Here is a 19,749-nt window from a genome sequence, read left to right on the forward strand (position 1 = left end):
GATATTCTACATCCCAGAGTGTTAAAAGAGGTAACTCCGGAGATAGTGGATGCACTGGTGATCATCTTCCAAAATTCTATAGCTTCTGGAACGGTTCCTACAGATTGGAAGGTAGCAAATGTCATCCCACTATTTAAGAAGGGAGTGAGAGTAAACAGGAAACTACTGTCCTGTTAGCCTTACATCAATGGTAGGGAAAATGTTAGAATCTATTATAAAGGATGTGATAAATGGACACTTGGATAATAATGATCCGATTGGGCATAGTCAACATGGATATATGAATGGGAAATCATGTTTGACGAACCTGTTGGAGTTTGTTTGAGAATGTTACTAACAGAATTGATAAAGGATAGTTGGTAGACGTAGCACACTTGGATTTTCAGAAGGCTTTTAATAAAGTCCCCCACAGGACTTTAGTTAGCAAAATTAAAGCACATGGGATAGGAAGTAATATACTGGCATGGCTTAAGGATTGGTCAATAGGCAGAAAATGGAGAGTAGGAATAAATGGGTCATTCTCGTGTTGGCAGGCTGTGACTAGTGGGATATCGCAAGGATCAGGACTTGGGCCCCAGCTGTTCACAATCTATATCAATGATTTGGATGTGGGACCAAATGTAATATTTCCAAGTTTGCAGATGACACAAAACTAGGTGGGAATGTGTATTGTGAGGAAGATGCAAAGTAGCTTCAAGGGGATTTTGACAGACTTAGTGAGAAGGCAAGAATGTGGCAGATGGAATATAATGTGGAAAAATGTGAGGTTATCCATTTTGGTAGGAGGAATAGATGTGCAGAGTATTTCTTAAATGGTAAGAGATTAGAAAGTGTAGATGTACAAAGGGACCTGGGTTTCCTCGTCAATAAGTTACTGAAAGCTAACATGCAGGTGCAGCAAGCAATTAGGAAGGTTAACGGTATGTTAGCCTTTGAGTACAGGAGTAGTGAAGTCTTGCTTCAATTATATAGAACTTTGGTTAGACCACACCTGTGTGCGGTTTTGATCCCCTTACCTTAGGAAGGATATTATTGCCATAGAGGGAGTGCAATGAAGGTTCACCAGACTTGTTCCCGGGATGGCGGGACTGTCCTATGATGAGAGATTGGGGAAACTGGGCCTGTATTCTCTAGAGTTTCGAAGAATGAGTGGTGATTTCATTGAAACCTACAAAATACTTAAAGTGATAGGGTAGATGCAGCTAAGATATTTCTCTTGGTTGGGGAGTGTCGAACCAGGAGACACAATTTCAAAATAAGGGGGAAGCCACTTTGGACAGAGATGAGGAGAAATTTCTTTACTCAGAGGGTTGTGAATCTTTGGAATTCTCTACCCCAGGGGGGCTGTGAAAACTCATTGAGTATGTTTAAAGTAGAGATTGCCAGATTCCTAAATACCAATGACATAAAGGGATATGGGGATAGTGTGGGAAAAAGGCATTGAAGTGGATGATCAGCCATGGTTGCATTGATGGAGCACGCTCGATGGGCTGAATGGCCTACTCCTGCTCCTATGTTCCTATTTTCCTAAACCGATCAGTGCAGCCTTATTTGTCACGGGTAACACATCACATTTCCCATGGAAAGAAAAGAAGGTGGCTGTCTTCCTAAAAGTGCAGGGTCTCACTGATGATGTCCAAGTAGCATCAGGACGCCCAACAACAACCAATCACTCCACTGTAAGACCTGGAGAAAATCAAGATGTAAAGATTCAGCATCATCAACAGATGCTATAGCCTGGGAATAAAACCCTTTCTTCATTAACACAATGACTATCAGTTGCTTCACTGTCTAAATATATAATAATTCATAGTTATAAGTTTTTAAAAATCTATTTATTAAAAAATGCTCATGGACAAAGTACAATAAATATTGCATCTATTCATTTTTCCAATTTGATTTTTTTTGTATACCACAGGTACAATGTGGTATTAGGGTTACTTCCACTGATTACAGGGTGATTGATTCTTCATACAGTTGAACTGCTTCATCCTGAGACCATAAAAGAAATATATGTTCATGTGTGATGATGGTAGGTAAGGACAGAGTCAGGTTACAGCAAACAGGTCTGTGATACCTTCCTCATTCCCCTTGTTCAACAGCTTGTTTATACTCGCTGTCTAGACTCCTTAAGAATGGCCACTTGGATGGGGTACTGGAGTGTGTTGGGTGATCTTAGTGCCTTCAGGAAAGGAGAGAGGAGAAAAAGAAACCCATGAGGTGACTGTTTGACAGGTATTGGAGTTCATAAAAGCATATTCAATTATAAACACAAATATGACTATTTACTTTTCTTCATAATGTCTGTATGGTACAACGTCCTCCTCTTCCTCCCCTTTTGTGAAGGCAGGGTTATCATAGGCATCTGTTGTCTGTGAATGCTGAAGCATGCCAGGATCTGAATGATCCTCATTAAATCCGCCATTAATATGGCCCTTTAAATGTTTCATCTGCACTTCTTCAAACAGCTGCAAGACCTTCAGCCAAAATGTAAGTAACTCATTAACAAGTAAATATTAAACACAGTGTTTACACTTCTGGGACTGAAGTGATTTAGATGTCCAGAATAAATATTTTAAAAGATTCCTGTGATGGTTTAATGAGAAAATATGATACCATTCCCTACACACCAGATGTTTCTGGGTTTGATTCCTGGTTTCTGTTGGGGGGACCATGGGCACTTTAGGGCCACAGCTGGCCTTAATGCTTCTGGCCTAAAAAAGGCCAAACATATAGCTAGGCTTCTCACTCCTGACTGCTACTCAGTGTGGATGTGAATAGGATTAGGTTTGGTTTTGATGGCCTCCTTAGCAGCCTGTTGCACAAAGAAATGGTGACTTGGGTGAACGATCAGTACCCTTGGACTGTACCCCAACAGCAGAAAGGAGCTTCACGAGAAGACGGGGAAAAATAACAATTATACTTTCAAGTATACACATGTTGTGAAGCCAATGTATGTGCTTGTTGGCATTGATATATTGCAAATAAGCCACATATAACAGTTGAAGCAACTCATTTGATCTTGATCCTCAGAATTCAGTTGGGCTAGGGGAGCAAGTGGTCCTGCTGAGTTAGTGTCACTGTTCAATGGGGGTCTCCCCTCTTTTGGATAAAGACTTTCCTCAAAAACAGTTGAAATTTTTTTGGTCAATAAATCAACCATGGCCTTGAAATTGCACATGTTGAATAAAGTATGTAACTGGGCAGAACAATGGTAGGTGAAATGTAATACAGATGAGTAAAGTATTGCATACAGGAGGAAAGACAGGCAACGCACTTCACAAACGGAAAATTAATTTAAACTAAATTATGAGAGTAGGACACAGATTCAATCGAGTAAAAATCAAATGTGAGTACAGATATCAGGAAGTTCTTCACAATGAATGATGGGTACATGGAATAGAGTGGTAAGAATGAAAACCCTGGAAGCATTTCTGAATCAATTGGTTGGTAAAATGGCGGGGGGGGTGGGGGGGGGGGAATGCAGCGGCGAGGGGAACTTTACAGCCTTTCTGGATAAAAAACTAAGTGGAGTCAAATGATCTTCCTCATCTGCTATTAATTTGCAAACCTTCTGGTTTTCATTTTTAAAATGATCCCCAATTGAAAGACAACAGCTTTAAAGCCAATTTCAGAGCAAATATGTTACATCAAAGCAACAAGATACTATTCAAAGTATTAGTTATAAATCATACCTGTGATTTGGGCACAAGACCAACTCTAAAGAAACCCAGTGTTCCCGTCTCTATCTTGGTACAGTCCACAACTGTAGAGGCAATGTTCTCAGGTGAAGGCCCATCACACAATACACCATCAACCTGTACCAGGGAAACAGTTTTCTATGAATAAGCGCTATAATTTTATGCGTTAGAAATGATCTTTAAAAGTCAAAGAATAAGTTTTAAACAAACACTACCTTGTCACCAAGTTTGGCAAAAACTTGATTGTGATGAGTAGTGTCTGCTTCTCCAGTTGGATTTGCTGATGTCACTGCTATAGGTCCCACCTGCACTTGTACAGAAAGAGATTAGTTAGTACATCAGACTGAGGCAGCCCCATACTCAATCTCTGTTCCTTCTGATTTCAGCCAAAGTGTCTGTAAGGGCTAATAATGAACCACAGCACCCTGACAAGTGAGGGGAAAATCAGCAATAGTTCTTGCGCCCAATCATTACGTAAATGACTTCTGCTGAAAAGTGTGAAGGTTAGATGAAACTTGAATCAGGCCCAGATAAAATCCATGCTCTCCCAAGCTCTACAATAATTGGTTTTAAAAAACAGCATCATGTTTTCTCAGTGATCTTCAGTGGATTTTAAGGGTTATGAGTTTGGCCACACGATGTTCATTTTCACATGTGAGGCTTGTGCAGTGCATCTTCTGTCCAATGGTCCTAAATATGTCACATGACCCCAATTTAAGTAAATGCATGGAACTTCTTCCTGTTTCCAGCAGGCATGTGGGCTGCTCGAAAAATGACAAAAGGCAGAAACTCAATGGTAAGTTTTTGTTTCCTCAATTTTGGCTCGCATCCCATTCATGACGAAAAATGGAACAGCAGTGAGATAGAAATCATCCCCCATTTAGCCATGGGATTTAAGAGACGAACATAAGCTTCAACCTCACTTTGAAGGACATTAGCCAAATCCATAGTCTTTCCAAGTATTTAATAATTGCACTATACTGTCCATTATTTTGCATGTAATTCTCTGAAAGGTGCCAAGTATTTCCTTTTTATATATTACAGACTTTGATATTAGACACAGCGTCATTGCAGGTTCACCTAGTATTACCACAGTTTAACAGCATTTTAGTGAAAGTCGAGAGTCATTTAAAATTGGCCCCATAAAATTAAATAATGATGCTATTGTTTAACCATTGAACTAACCATTGTTTCACAGGTATGGACCTTCTCCATTGAAACAAGCACAGAGCTGCCACTGGATTCAGAGATCAAATAAAGGCAATAAAGCATTTCAAAAAATCACCAGTTATAGCTTGTATACTCAATATCAAGGGACCGATTTGGAAAGCTGAGTATCTCACCTGGTCAATGAGATGTGTAGTAACAGTGCAATCTGGAATCCTAATGGCAATGCTCTGAGGAGTTCCAATGTATTTGTCTGCATGTTTCAGTCCGAATAAGTTCAACCATTCTCCTTTCAATTATAACAACATTTGTTAATAAACATTTCCCCACATTTATTTACCTTATATTTGAACACATGAACAATGTCCATTGCAATGTGGAGTGTTGACATACTAGGACATGAATTCTGACAATAAGGTTTGAGTCTGTGATGCATCTATGCAACGGTCCTGTTCTAATCTTGGCAAACAGGGAAATTTTTAACAGACACTTCACCAAACTGAAAGAAAAAGCAGCTGGCAAGTCCTTCCAGGCTGCATTCTCATACCTCCAAAAAGCAGGCTGCATAGCAGCACTGGGAGAGATACGAGAACAGATTGCCCATCTGCCACTTGAGCTAGAAAATGACACTTGACACAGTTGATGAGGAGAAAAAAATAAATCAGGATGGGAGGATATGGAAAGTAGCAAAGGGGTCTTACCTCTGGGGATGACAAGACTGATAGATGAAGGCCAAACTCTCTGCATGAAGTCCCAGAGTAGAGGGTTCAACAGATGTTTAGCTGGTTCTAGTTGTGCTACATTGGAGATCCATAGAGACATTGGCCTCTCTTTGGCCTGTTTCTTTGTGCTATGCAAATAAAAAAAGGAAATATCTCAAACATACATTGTGTCTGTCTATTCTATTCTTATAAATCTCAAAGCATCAACATGCTGCAACTACTTATGTATTAAATGACATACCCCATGTAAGTGGTGGAGATTAAGGAGGAAACTGGCTCAGTCATCTTTGAATCCCCATGTATATCACAATAGTTCTTGAATACAAGTAATCAAATGGAGCATTGGACTTCCGATCGGTGTTTTCCTTTTAATCTGAGGGATGTTGTTACTTTACACATACATCCTACGGCAAATGAACTGAAGCTTCATAACTATGATGCGATCCACTCATTTGATGACAGAGTTCTGTACTCCAGTTTTGAAATAAGTCGACACTGACCTAATGAGCATTGAAATGAGATTTCAAAGCTGCAATGTCACCATGTTGGTTGGCAATAAGTTGACAAACAAAGTAGACACTATATTTGCTCCAGTTGAGTGTTCATACTTCTAATCATTATTTATTAACAATAGCAAATCATCTCAGATATGTAACTGCTGTTTACTGTGTCTGAATATAGTGAAAAAGTGGCTTGCAAGATGCTTTACTGCAATAACCCTCCCCTCAAGAATTGAAGATCTTTAGTACTCTCTGAACAAAATTAAACACCCAATACAAAAAAATTCATACTTGTAAGCCTTTTCCACAGCATCTGGACGATTGCAGGCTGCCACCAACACATACACGGTGTCTGTTGGAATACCACATGTGCCTCCATTTTTCATAATCTCTGCAGAAAAAAAAAGTTACAAAATAAAGAAAACTCATCTTTGAAGCGGAGACATGGACGGCCGGTGAGTCTGATACCAGTGGCGAGCTTGCTGTACAATGTGTCTTTGGGGATCCTGCCATCTTCCATGCGGCTCACATGGCCAAGCCATCTCAAGCACTGCTGACTCAGTAGTGTGTATAAGCTGGGGATGTTGGCCGCCTCGAGGACTTGTGTGTTGGAAATACGGTCCTGCCACCTGATGCCAAGTATTCTCCGGAGGCAGCGAAGATGGAATGAATGGGGTGCATATAACTGCATAGATTCCTTCAATTATAGCCTAACCATTGTCTTGTACAAATGTAACATCACTTCCGTGCTTTTATATTCAATGTCCAATATTTAAAACCCAGCTCTTAGGTTGCCTTTCTGAATGATCTTTTCTGCCCTTCCTCTTACCTTTACAGATCTATGCATTTGCATGCCCAGTTCCTTCATTCTTAAGAATCATACCATTTCGGGTATTTTCCTTTCACTGTTCTTATTTCACATTTCTGTGCCTTCAAAAACCTCTGCCACATATCTTTCCATCCTATTAACCTGCCTGCATCTTTCTGTAATCTTTCTTACAGTTTGCCAAAATCCTAATTTGGTATCATCAGCAAACTCAGATTTCATTTCTCCAATGTCTTTATCCAAGTCATTTATACAGGAGTTAGTAGACTTGTAGAATAAGTTACCAGGGAAAGTCACTGAACTAGATGGTACTAGTAGGTTCAAGAGACAATTGGATATCTTTATGGAAGGTGTTTTTAATATTTCTAATAATTTTTACATTCCTATATTATTATTTCACAACCATTTCAAATATATCAGGAAACACACCAAGCATAAATCAGCTTTAAAGCTAACAGCCTAGTCTTGATGTGAAAGTAATTACTTGCAGGAAACAGCTGCCTGTCTGCGAGATTAAATTTAAAGAATATTCGTGCAGAAAATAATCTTGTAACGTGGGTTTCAGTGTCTATCCTTAAAGATATGAACATAAAAATGAATTGGCAGAGTTTGTACTTAACGTTTTTCTTAAGTTTTCTTCTGAACCTTACCTGCAATTTTTCTGACTGAGGTGGATTTTCTTGAAGGCAAATGAGGGCATGTGGAGCTGCCCTGTCCAAACCCACACAGGTTCGCCCAGGCATATCCCATGGGCAACTGGGGTCTCTTAAAGCTCTGGTTAAAGAGGGTGGCCAGAAAGCAGTAAAAGCTAATCAAACCAAAAATGATGGTGACCCCAATATCATATCCAAAAGGATTTGAATCAATGGCATCCAATAGAAAGCTGATCAGAATCAACTGAAAGCTGAGAGAAAAGGCAAACCACACGACATTAAGAAAGAAAGTTCCTATCACCACAAAGCAATTAAAAAGCAGGAAACAAATAATCCCTATTGCAATACCAAACCCCCTAGTAGAACCATAGAGACCACCGTATCTGGTCAAACCCCAGATTATCCATATTTGACCATAAAGGATAAAAGCAGAACTTTCCAGGGTTTTACCCCGAGAAAAAGAGATTGAACCACACAGAAGCTGCAGGACACCCCCAGGAATGACTATCCAGGGCAGGACCACAGTGGCTAAAGGTGCAGAGACATTAACTGATACTGTGATGGCAAAGGCAGCCACAACGTTGCAGGCATGGGCTAAAATCTCAGCATCTGAATATCTGGAGTATCCCAAATATGGGCTTTGGGTGTCTTGATCTGATTTCAGAGTTAATGCATTAACCCGAATGAGTAAACCCTTTATGATCCCCTTTCCAGTGGGAATAGTAAGGGATCCGATACTATTGAAAAGGGAAATTAAAGTTAAACAAGCAGAAGCCACAAATATGGCCACACTGACACCTTGTGCACCACCATGAAAAAAACCAATTGGATGAGCTGCTACTGCGATACAATAGGAAACAAAAAAAAGCAAGTAAATTCCATCAACAAGACTCTTACTGGTCATAAACAGAGCCAGAATGAAGAAAAGAACAGCAAGAACAATAGGGACTGGAACTGGAAAGAAGGGTTGATTGTCTTGCCAGAGCTTGTAAAGAAAAGCATAGCCTTCTGCAAATTTTAATATGGAGGTAAAACCAAAGAATGTAGCAGTCAGACTGTCAATGGCTCTGTAAGACAAAGCACAAACAACAATTTGATAGACACCTGCTGTCCACAGCCAGGGCACCTGACCAACAAACAGATTGGACGTTACACCCAAAACTTGGCATCCTAACACACTGGCAGATAGCATGTTTGTAATGTACCCCAGAGCCACTGTGTCATTTTGGATGCTTTCGAATTTCATATGGGAATTATTCTTGGACAGATCAGTCCCTGGGAAAATGATGTTTCCTTTACTTAAAAAAATAAAAGCACGGCCCAAGCCGAAGTAAAGCCCTATAGAGGACACAATCAAATAATTTGAAGCTACTGCAGAACGACCAAAAGATTGATCATATAATGCGACAATTTCATGGGCAGTAGCAAGAGAGATAGCAAAAGCAATGAAAGCCACAATCACATCCTTTTGGATTAATCCCACAACCCCGATGATGAAAAGCCCCAAGACGAAAGCTGAGTAGCCAGGGACCAAAGCATTCCTGATCCCATCACCTTGAACTACCTTCTCCCCAATCAAGAGGTAAATAAGACCAGTTCCACACCAGAGAGCTGATACTGTCAGGCACAGGTTCACAAATAGTATAGCATGACTTGAACACTTCCTTATACCTGTAGAAAAAACAATTAGAAAAAAAAGTAAAGGAGACTGCATAGGTTTCACATCTATATATGTACATCAAACTGCATTGAGTGTATAGCATGCAAATGGGCCTTTTGCCCATAAGGTCTATGCTGTACACAAGCTTCCTTCCACCCTACTTCATCTAACTCTATCATCTTATCCTTCTATTCTTTGCTTCCTCATTTGCTTATCTAGCTTCCCCTTAAAAGCATCTATGGTATTTGCCTCAACTACTCCTTGTGGTAGTGCATTCCACATTCTTACCACTCTGAGTGAAGAAATTTCTCCTGAATTCCCTATTGGATTTATTAGTGATACTTATGACCTCTAGTTTTGGACTTGCCTGGAAGTGGAAACATCTTCTCTACATCTACCCTATCAATCTCTTTCATTATCTCAAAGACCTCTATCAGGTTACCCCTCAGCTTTCTCTTTTCTATTAAAAGGAACCCCAGACTGTTCTAATAAGTATATGCTCTCTGTGCTGGCTGCTCAAATCCCCTATATCCTCTTTAATATATGGAGGCCAGAACTGTGCATAGTACTCCACGTGTGGTCCAACCAAGGCTCGTTAAAAGCGAAAAAGTTATGTTAAACTTGTAAGTTCTATCCCTCTAGAAAATGAACTCTAGTGTTTGGTTTTCTATTTTTAAATGGCCTTATTGACCTGCTTTGTTACTTTTGGTGATTTGTGTATCTGTATATTGAAATCAAGGGGACCAGATAGCTCAGTGAGCCAACATGTGGTTTAACATCAGTGTGGGTACAATTCCTGTTGTGGGCTGAGGAAGACAACAGGAAACCATCTCATATACCCTTTTATAAAAGCAAAATACTGCAGATGCTGGAAATCTGAAACAAAAGTAAGAAATGCTGGAAATACTCAGCAAGTCTGGCAGCATCTGTGGAGAGAGGAGCAGAGTTAACGTTTCAGGTCAGTAACCTTTCATCAGAACTGGCAAAGGTTAGAAATGTAATAGGTTTTAAGCAAATAACGTGAGCGTGGGGCAAGAGATAACAAAAGGAAGGTGTTGATAGGACAGGGTCACAGAGAATAACTGACAAGAAGGTCATGGAGCAAAGGCAAATGCTATGTTAATGGTGTGCTGAAAGACAAAGTGTTATTGCAGGGAGGGTGTTAATTGACAGAAAAATGAACAGCCTTGGCCCAAAGCACAAACATGAAAAAAACCATGGGCAGGCACAAGGTAAACAAAAATGATGAAACAAACTAAAATAAAATAGAAATTTAAAAAAAAGAAAAATAACTAAAAATAAAAAGTGGGGAGGGGCCGTCATGCTCTGAAATTATTGGACACAATGTTCAGTCCAGCAGGCTGTAGCATGCCTAATCAGTAAAAGATTGCTGTTCCTCGAGCTTGTGTTGATGTTCACTGGAACACAGCAGCAAGCCCAGGACAGAGATGTGGGCATGAGAGCAGGGGGTTGTGTCGAAATGGCAAGCAACTAGAAACTTGAGGTCATGCTTTCAGACTGAGCGGAGGTGTTCTGCACAGCGGTCACCCAATCTGCATTTAGTCTCCCCAGTGTAGAGGAGACCACATCGTAAGCAGCGAATACATTATGCTTAATTGAAAGAAGTACAAGTAAATCGCTGCTTCACCTGAAAGGAGTGTTTGGGGCCTTGGATAGTGAGTAGAGAGGAGGTAAAAGGTCAGGTATTACACCTCCTGCGATTGCGTGGGAAGGGGACGAGGTGTTGGGGGTAATGAAGGAGTGGACCAGGGTGTTGCAGAGGGAACGTTCCCTTCGGAATGCTGACAGGGGAGGGGAGCGGAAGATGCGTTTGGTAGTGGCATCACACTGGACGTGGCGGAAATGGCGGAGGATGATCCTTTGGACATGGAGACCGGTGGGGTGGAAAGTGAGGACTAGGGGAACCCTGTTGTGGTTTTGGGAGGGAGGGAAAGGGGTGAGGGTAGAGGTGCGGGAAATGGGCCGGACACAGTTGAGGACCCTGTCAACCACACTGGGGGGAGAATCATAGAAACATAGAGAAGGAGTAGGCCATTTGGCACTTCGAGCCTGCTCCACCATTCATTATGATCATGGCTGATCATCCAACTCAGTAGCCTGTTCCCACCTTCGCCCCATACCCTTTGATCCCTTTAGACCCAAGAGCTATATCTAACTCCTTTTTGAAAACATTCAATGTTTTGGCTCAACTGCTTTGTGGTAGCAAATTCCACAGGCTCACCACTCTCTGGGTGAAGACATTTCTCCTCATCTGAGTCCTGAAAGGTTTACCCCGTATCCTTAGACTATGAGCCTTGGTTCTGGACTCCCCCACCATTGGGAACATCCTTCCTGCATCTACCCTGTCAAGTCCTGTTAGAATTTTATAGGTTTCTATGAGATTCCCCCCTCACTCTTCTGAACTCCAGCAAATATAATCTTAACCGACTCAATCTCTCCTCATTTGTCAGTCCCGCCATCCCAGGAATCAGTCTGGTAAACCTTCGCTGCACTCCCTCTATAGCAAGAACATCCTTCCTCAGATAAGGAGACCAAAACTGCACACAATATTCCAGGTGTGGCCTCACCAAGGCCCTGTATAAATGCAGCAAGACATCCCAGAACTCGAATCCTCTCGCTATGAAGGCCAACATACCATTTGCCTTTTTTACCGCCTGTTGCACCTCAGTTGAGGAAAAAGGAAGATATATCAGAAGTGCTGTCGTGGAAGCACGATCAGAGCAGATGCGTCGGAGACGGAGAAACTGAAACAATGGAATGGGGTCCTTACAGGAGGCAGGGTGTGAAGAGGTATAGTCGAGGTTGCTGCGGGAGTCAGTGGGTTTATAATGAATATTAGTAGACAGCCTATCCCCAGAGATGGAGACAGAGAAGTTGAGGAAGGGAAGGGAAGGGAAGTGTCGGAGATGGACCATGTAAAGGTGAGAGAAGGGTGGAAATTGGAAGCAACGTTGATAAAGTTTTACAGTTCGGGGCGGGAGCAGGAAGCAGCACCGATAAAGCCATCAATGTACTGGAAAAAGAGTTAGAGGAGGGGGCCTGAGTAGGATTGGAACAAGGAATGTTCGACATATTCCACAAAAAGACACACATAACTAGGACTCATGCGGGTACCCATAGCAACCCCTTTTACTTGAAGGAAGTGAGTGGAGTTGAAGGAGAAGTTGTTCAATGTGGGAACAAGTTCAACCAGGAGGAGGAGGGTAGTGGTGGATGGGGACTGGTTGAGCCTCTGTTCAAGGAAGAAGCTGAGAGCCCTCAAACCATCCTGGTGGGGGATGGAGGTGTAGAGAGATCGAACATCCATAGTGAAAAGGAGGCAGTTGGGGCCAGGAAACTGGAAATTGTCAAAATGACATAGGGCGTCAGAAGAGTCATGGATGTAGGTGGGAAGATACTGGACCCGGAGAGAAAAGATAGTCAAGATAGGAAGAAATAAGTTCAGTGGGGCAGGAACAGGCTGAAACAATGGGTCTGCCTGGACAGTCCTGTTCGTGGATTTTAGGAAGGAGGTAGAAGTATGCTGTCTGGGGTTGCGGGACTATGAGGTTGAAAGCTGTAGAGGGAAGATCTCCAGAAGAGTTGAAGGTCAGTGACCGTCCTGTGGACAGTAGATTGATGTTCGGTGATGGGGTCATGGTCCAGGGGGAGGTAGGAAGAAGTGTCTGAGAGTTGGCTCTGAGCCTCTGCAAGGTAGAGAAGCCAGAGAACATCAGCACTACCCCTATCTACAGGTTTGATGACAATGTCGGTGTTAGTCCCAAGAGAACGGCGTGCAGCAAGTTCAGAGGGAGACAGGTTACAGTGAGTGAGGGGGGCAGAGAAATTGAGACGTCCGCTCTCTCGCCGACAGTTTTCAATGAAAAGTTCCAAGAGGGGTAACAGGCCAGAGGGAGGGGTCTAGATGGAGGGAGAATGCTGGAGGCGGGTGAATGGGTCTGCTGGTCAGGGGGCGGACTCCTGGTCAAACAAGTGACCCCGGAGGCGAAGGCGACTCTTTTCCCTAGTAATGCTCATCTCTCCTGTTGTTGGGCAGATCACTACCATGGCATGGCACCCTTAAATCCCTTTTCTCAGGTACCCCATTCAGACTCATCATCCAAGCAGTATATTGCCTCCTTATTCTTCCTACCAAAATGCACCACCTCACACATATATATAGAAATTAATTTGCCAATCACATGTCCATTCTGCAAGCAATAAATGCCTTCCTGCATTTCTTCCATACATTCTTCCTTTGTGTTAACCACACTCCCCAATTTGGTGTCATCTGCAAATATTGAAATTATATCAAGTCCAAATCATTAATGTAAATTGTGAATAATAGTGGTCCCAGCAACAAATAATCCCTGTGGAACCCCATTTCCCACCTTTTGCCAGTCTGTGGAACTACCCTTAACCTCTACCTCCTGTTTTCTCTTCTGTACTCAGCATCCTCTTCTCTCCTCTTTGGCCTCCTTGTCTCGGAAGACAATGGATAAGCACCTGGAGGTGGTCAGTGGTTTGTGGAGCAGTGCCTGGAGTGGCTATAAAGGCCAATACTACAGTGAAAAAATTGGTTGTCAGGGCTCTTACACAGTTGACTCTCCCCTTGCGCTTCTGTCTTTTTTCCTGCCAACTGCTAGGTCTCTTCGACTCGCCACACTTTAGCCCCGACTTTATGGCTGCCTGCCAGCTCTGGCAATCGCTGGCAACTGACTCCCACGACTTGTGATCAATGTCACAGGACTTCATGTCGCGTTTGCAGTCGTCTTTAAAGCGGAGACATGGACGGCCGGTAGGTCTGATACCAGTGGCGAGCTCGCTGTACAATGTGTCCTTGGGGATCCTGCCATCTTCCATGCGGCTCACATGGCCAAGCTCAGAATGCACACAAGCATATACATATGTCTTTAATGGGCCCACCTTCCCTTTATCACTGTTTCTTAATATATTTATAAAAATGTTTATTTTTAGCTTTCATATCCTTTGAAAGTTTTTTTCATATTCCCATTTTGCACCTCATTATTTCTTTGCATCTCGGTTTTTTTTTTACAGCTCTCCTAGTCTAAAATATTTGACCTTTTTCTTGCATTTGTACAAGCCGTTCCTTTGCGTTTCTTACTGTTTCTTTCTTCATTTGTTAGCCTTGGTTGTTTAACTACAGGAGCTGCCTTTTAGGGGTATATACTTGTTTTGTATTGAACCAAATATTTCATTTCATTTCTTATCCCTGAGAAGTTTGCCTTACCTAAATTTATACCAGGCATTGGTGAAGCCACATGTGGAGTACTATTTGCAGTTTTGGTCTCCTTACCCAAGGAAGGACATACTTGTCTTAGATTGAGGGCAATGACGATTCACTAGACTGGTTCGTGGGATGAGGGGATTGTCCTATGAGGAGAGATTGAGTAGATTGGGCCTACATTTCCTGGAGTTTAGAAGAATGAGAGGTGATCTAATTGAAACATGTAAAAATCTTAAGGGGCTTGACAGGGTAGATGCTGAGAAAATATTCCCCTGGCTGATGAATCAAGAACACGGGGTCAGTCTCAGAATAAGGGGTCGGCCATTCAGGACTAAGATGAGGAGAAATTTCTTCACTGAAAGGATTGTGAATCTTTGGAACTCTCTACTCCAGAGAGCTGTGGATGCTCAGTCGTTGAGTATATTCAAGACAGAGGTTGATAGGTTTTTTTGGGTACTAAGGGAATTGAGGAATATGGAGATAGTGCAGTGAGATGGAGTTGAGGTAGAAGATCAGCCATAATTCTTGCTGAATGGTGGAGCAGGCTCGAAGGCCAAATGGCCTACTCCAACTCCTATTTATAATGTTCTTATGACTCCCTCTGCTGCCTTTCAAATCTAGTATCAAATTTAATCATATTATGTTTCCTACTTGCAAGATGTTTCCTTACTGTTAACTAATTCTGGTTCACTGGTCATCACTATATCTGGTTATTATCTTTCTTATCTTCCTCCACAGATGTAATGCACGTGATTCTTTACAGTTTTTCACAGTCTTTGTCTATGCACTGATTTGCATTTTATTCCATTTGGGATTAGTTTTACAAACACATGTACACACACACACCTAAACAAGAAAACTACATTGAATAGACCAAATAGCTATCTTCCATTCAAAACAAACTTCAATTACCATTAAAATTACAACTATAAATAACTTTAAAAAAAAACACAAGACTGTCTTATTAGAAATTAACATTAAGGGCAAACTGGTCAATGTGCATAGATAAGATACTTTCTATGTCAAAGCAGCAGAAGTAAAGATTTGCAGTTGTGAGTGAGGAAGAGAGGGGATTGTTTGATGGAGAGGCCAGAGAGCTCACTGTACATGAAAACAATTTGGCTTTTAACTGCAACCATTTTACAATGAGGGCAATAGATTTATTTTAGATACTTTTTAATATCATATCAGCAGTTTAACATCTGAAAAAATAAATCTTGCCAGCACAACATTAACAATGGATGTTCAGGCAGCTTAGTCAGAAAATTGTTTTCTTTAAAAACAAAACAAAAGTGGACCACCCCTTACCATAATTTGTGATAATTGGTAACCTGTTGCACTGAAGACACAATTACAGTTGTTTAGAAATAAAGACTGCATTTATATTGTGCCTTTTGTGACCTCAGAATGTTACAAACACTTTACAGGAAATGAAGTACTTTTTGAAATGTAGTCACTGTTGTAATGTAGGAAACATGGCAGCCAATTTGTGCACAGGAAGCTCCCACAAACAGCAATGCGATAATGCCCAGATAATCTGTTTTAGTGGTGATAGTTGAAGGATATATGTTGGCCTGCACACCAGGGTTAACCTCCCTGCTCTTCTTCAAAACAGCACCACTTGAGTGGGCAGATGGGGGTTTAATGTCTTATTCTAGAATGTGTTTTAAAATGAAGTGAACTAAATGGCTTAAGAGGTGCTATTCCCATCTTCCAACATCTTCCATCAATATTAGAAAGTGAGTCTTCAGGAACATCATTCTGGTTTATACAACTGCCAATTTGAACTGTAAACTCATGTAGATAAGCATCCTAAGTATCAGGTGAAGCCAACTGATGACTGAATTTGGAAATGCACCAACTGATTTTGTAATGAATCATACCGACCAGGAAGGTCACAGGCTCCAATCCTGGTCTGTTCTAAGTTAGTGGATCTTACCTGGGGTAGAAATTGGGGTAATACGATTGAACCTTTGGGCCAAAGAGCAGGAAACAACCATATTTCCCGCTCAATATTCCGTGACCTCTGCTTAAAAGTGCTATGTATGGATTTTGGTTGAGAACTTGGTTGAACTTGGCTTTGATGCTTGCTTGGCTAATATTTTGTCTGTTTATATTGGTTCGGCCTGCACATGAAGAAGGCAGAGTCAAGGAGGGCTAGTTAGTAGCACTGGAGCTGCATCCCACTAGAAGTTGGCACTTTTAGAAAATTTGAGGTGGGTGGGGTTGGTTGAAGAAATGGAAGATCAATTAAATGTCTGGCGTGACTGCTTTCAACGAAATTGTCTCAAGTAATATTACTGCGCCCAAAATTCTGTTCAGGAAAGTGTTACGACATTGGAGAGTGTGCTAACAAGACTGCAGCGAGAAGTTAAACTGCAATACAAAAGACTGGAATGCCCCCAACTATAACGGATCCTATATTCTATGATGTTTGTACAGTATTTGTACTATCCTACTGCTTACCAGTATAGCCCAGGAGAGCCGCCACGATAAGTAGTAAAACTCCGAGAGCCGAACTGGGAATCAGCGGGACTCTGCTGTAGTGTTTCACAGCCAGCAACAGCGCACCTGATACACAAAAGGAAATAAACAAGGCATTAAAAAAACAAGCAACAGGGAAGAAATGACTTTAATGAATCAACTAGAGCAATTTAATTTCAGCGTTTACCTGCACATGTACCTAGAATTCCCACGGAATAGTGCAGCGTCTCGGTGGCTTCGTCCTTTTGCGGCATCTCAAGGTCCAGCAGTGTAAAGATTTGTTGAACGCTTGCTACCTGAGCTGAGCTCTATGAAATGTGATAATTCTCTTTAGTATTTCAGAAGGACGCCTGTCTGATCTCTGTAATGTGTTGCTACTAACTTTCCAATCCCCGCTTTCGCCAGCAGAATGCGTTACTGCTTCTTTATAACAACTCTCCGCACCCTCCTTTCAGAGTTCCAGATTATACACTATTGGATATGCAAATCCGACAGGAAACGTCCAATCGGGAGTTTCACACACACGCTCTGATTTTCATACAGGACTTCTTTGAGACAGAACATCCGTTTGTTTTCAGAGATTCTAAAATGATGATTGAAGTGAAAAGATATTTATAATATAACAGCCTGGCGTCCGTTTTATAATTAAATAGAACATGATATTGTCAAATACAGAGAGACACAGTCACAGACACAGGTGCGAGATATCTCCTGGGGAAAATATTAATGATAAATAGGCTGCTGTTTCAGAGAGAGTTTTAAAGATGGGATCCATTCCGGATTAGCAGAAATTACAAACTTCTCGCTTACCACCGAACCTATACCGTAGGGGCGGGGAGGTGGAAAACAGCAATTTATATACATAAGGAACTGAAATAGAAAATACTCGAATGAACCCATTAAGAGACGGGCGAGGTCCTGTAATTGAGACAGTTCCTCCACCCAAAACTTTAATCTTTCCTCCGATAGATTGGGAGCCACGGGCTGTGTTTTGTTTTATTTACAATTATCAGCATTTACGATTTTATCTCAAGAAGGGAGGATGTTGGAAACCTGAAATAATCCAGACATTCGAGCTGCGGAAACAGACCGTTTCCCCATTAAATCCAACATGGGTAGAAAAAGGACAATGTTAGCATTAAGAGCAAAGGGAAATGTTACGAATAGGACCGGGGTTAGTCGAAACGATGACACTAGTCAGACTGTGGCTGGGCGGAAAATACAGTCTCTATTGACACAGGAACTGAATTCAAGTCGAAAAAGAGTAGAAAAGACATCAGATTCAGACATCGGATAGGATAGATTTTCCTTTTGGTGTTGGGAAATCTATTCCATTTCTGGTTCTCAGTCTGTCGCTAAATCATTAATAAATAATTGGGACCCAGCTATCACACTGTATTTCAGAACTATTGGTCAAGGACGGGAAAAATCACGTATTTGGCCAACAATGCGGAAGAAACGACTACACTGACCTTGAGATCGATATAATTTACCCTTTTATTTGCATAACGTTGTAATAAAAATGCTCATTTCTTCCTGGTCTGGGCGAGATTCACGACCGCTGACGTGATGGTAAAGAATACTTGAGTTAATCTTACAACTATGGGTGAAATTTAAAGCTGACTATTTCCTGAAAACGGGAATAATCTGATTATATTTGCTGCTGATAGCTGTGCGCTCAGAAACAATGTAAATGTAAATTTCCCAGTGCACAATGGTGGGTTTAGAAAAGGCATTAATAACATCTCCCCGCAATTTTCATATTCCCGTCCCGGCTACTATTGCTAAAAATGTGTAAAGCTGTCATAGATTAATCATGGAGTCTTCGACTGGAATCATACTGCACTGTGTGCGAACTCAACAGCGCACTAGAGGGTCGCTTCAGAGTGTTGGATAGTCTCTTGAGGTAGTGCCAAGTTTCCATTGATGAGTCCCACAAACCATCTCACATCCATGCGAAAGTGGCAGAGTAACTGCCCAAGCAGGCGATTGTGTGTAAACGTGGGCAAATACATGTCGCATTGAACATTATCCACGCTTAAATTGTACAGTCCCCCTGAAATTAAAACTGAAATTAGTTAATTACAATGTGGATTGTGTAAGGACTACTTGTGGGAGAAGGTCTATGTTACTATATTTGACATCTAGTTTGACCTATCAGACACAGAGCCAGTTAGTGAACTACTGTTAAAGACCGTACCATGATGGGGCTTCGCTACTTTTTTTCCAGTACACGGAGTATTCCTTCCAATGCACAGGTGAAGTATTTAATAGTAAAACTTGCTAGTGCTGTAATTGTTGTAAGTGTATATGCTGAGTGTCCTATGGGAAGAGTGCCGCACTACAAATAATTATGGGTTGCTATATATTAATTATACTGAAAAAAATATTTGTTGCTGCTTCTTTCTAGCTCAGCTCACGAAATGTATGCGACTGACAGCTGTGCCTGTCCTCACACTCAGCTCTCCCAACAGGGGGCGCACCAACCACACAGAACATGTTCAGAGGAACTCTCCCTATACTTTCTGCCCAATAAATGCCTCAGCTCCAATGAACATCAGAACAGCACTCCCTAACATATTGATGTGACATTTTTCAATTTCTCACAGCAACTATCTGTGGTCTCTCTGAGTGAGAGAGAAAGAGTTGCTATCACATGAGGGATAGTTTTAGATCGAAATTGCTCAATATATTTCACATAGGTGCCTTACAGCCAGGCGACAGAGAAGATTGTCCTCTCATTACCTGAAACTGTATTCTGTTACTGTTTCTCTCTCCACAGATACTG

At 41.5% G+C, this 19,749-nt stretch overlaps 1 protein-coding gene across 1 annotated transcript; it reads right to left on the reverse strand.

Annotated features, from left to right (window-relative positions):
- Positions 1-1,854: 1,854 nt before the first annotated feature.
- Positions 1,855-17,387, reverse strand: LOC137377896 (uncharacterized). The gene is made up of 10 exons (XM_068047970.1): positions 17,149-17,387; positions 16,944-17,048; positions 7,567-9,240; positions 6,382-6,481; positions 5,570-5,718; positions 5,045-5,157; positions 3,917-4,006; positions 3,696-3,818; positions 2,290-2,477; positions 1,855-2,182 (listed from the first exon to the last, which is right to left on the reverse strand). Exons 1-10 carry the CDS (start codon positions 17,213-17,215, stop codon positions 2,176-2,178), a joined length of 2,616 nt encoding a protein of 871 aa, XP_067904071.1. The 5' UTR covers positions 17,216-17,387; the 3' UTR covers positions 1,855-2,175.
- Positions 17,388-19,749: the final 2,362 nt, after the last annotated feature.

Source organism: Heterodontus francisci, chromosome 15, assembly GCF_036365525.1.
Source record: "Heterodontus francisci isolate sHetFra1 chromosome 15, sHetFra1.hap1, whole genome shotgun sequence".
Lineage (NCBI taxonomy): Eukaryota > Metazoa > Chordata > Chondrichthyes > Heterodontiformes > Heterodontidae > Heterodontus > Heterodontus francisci.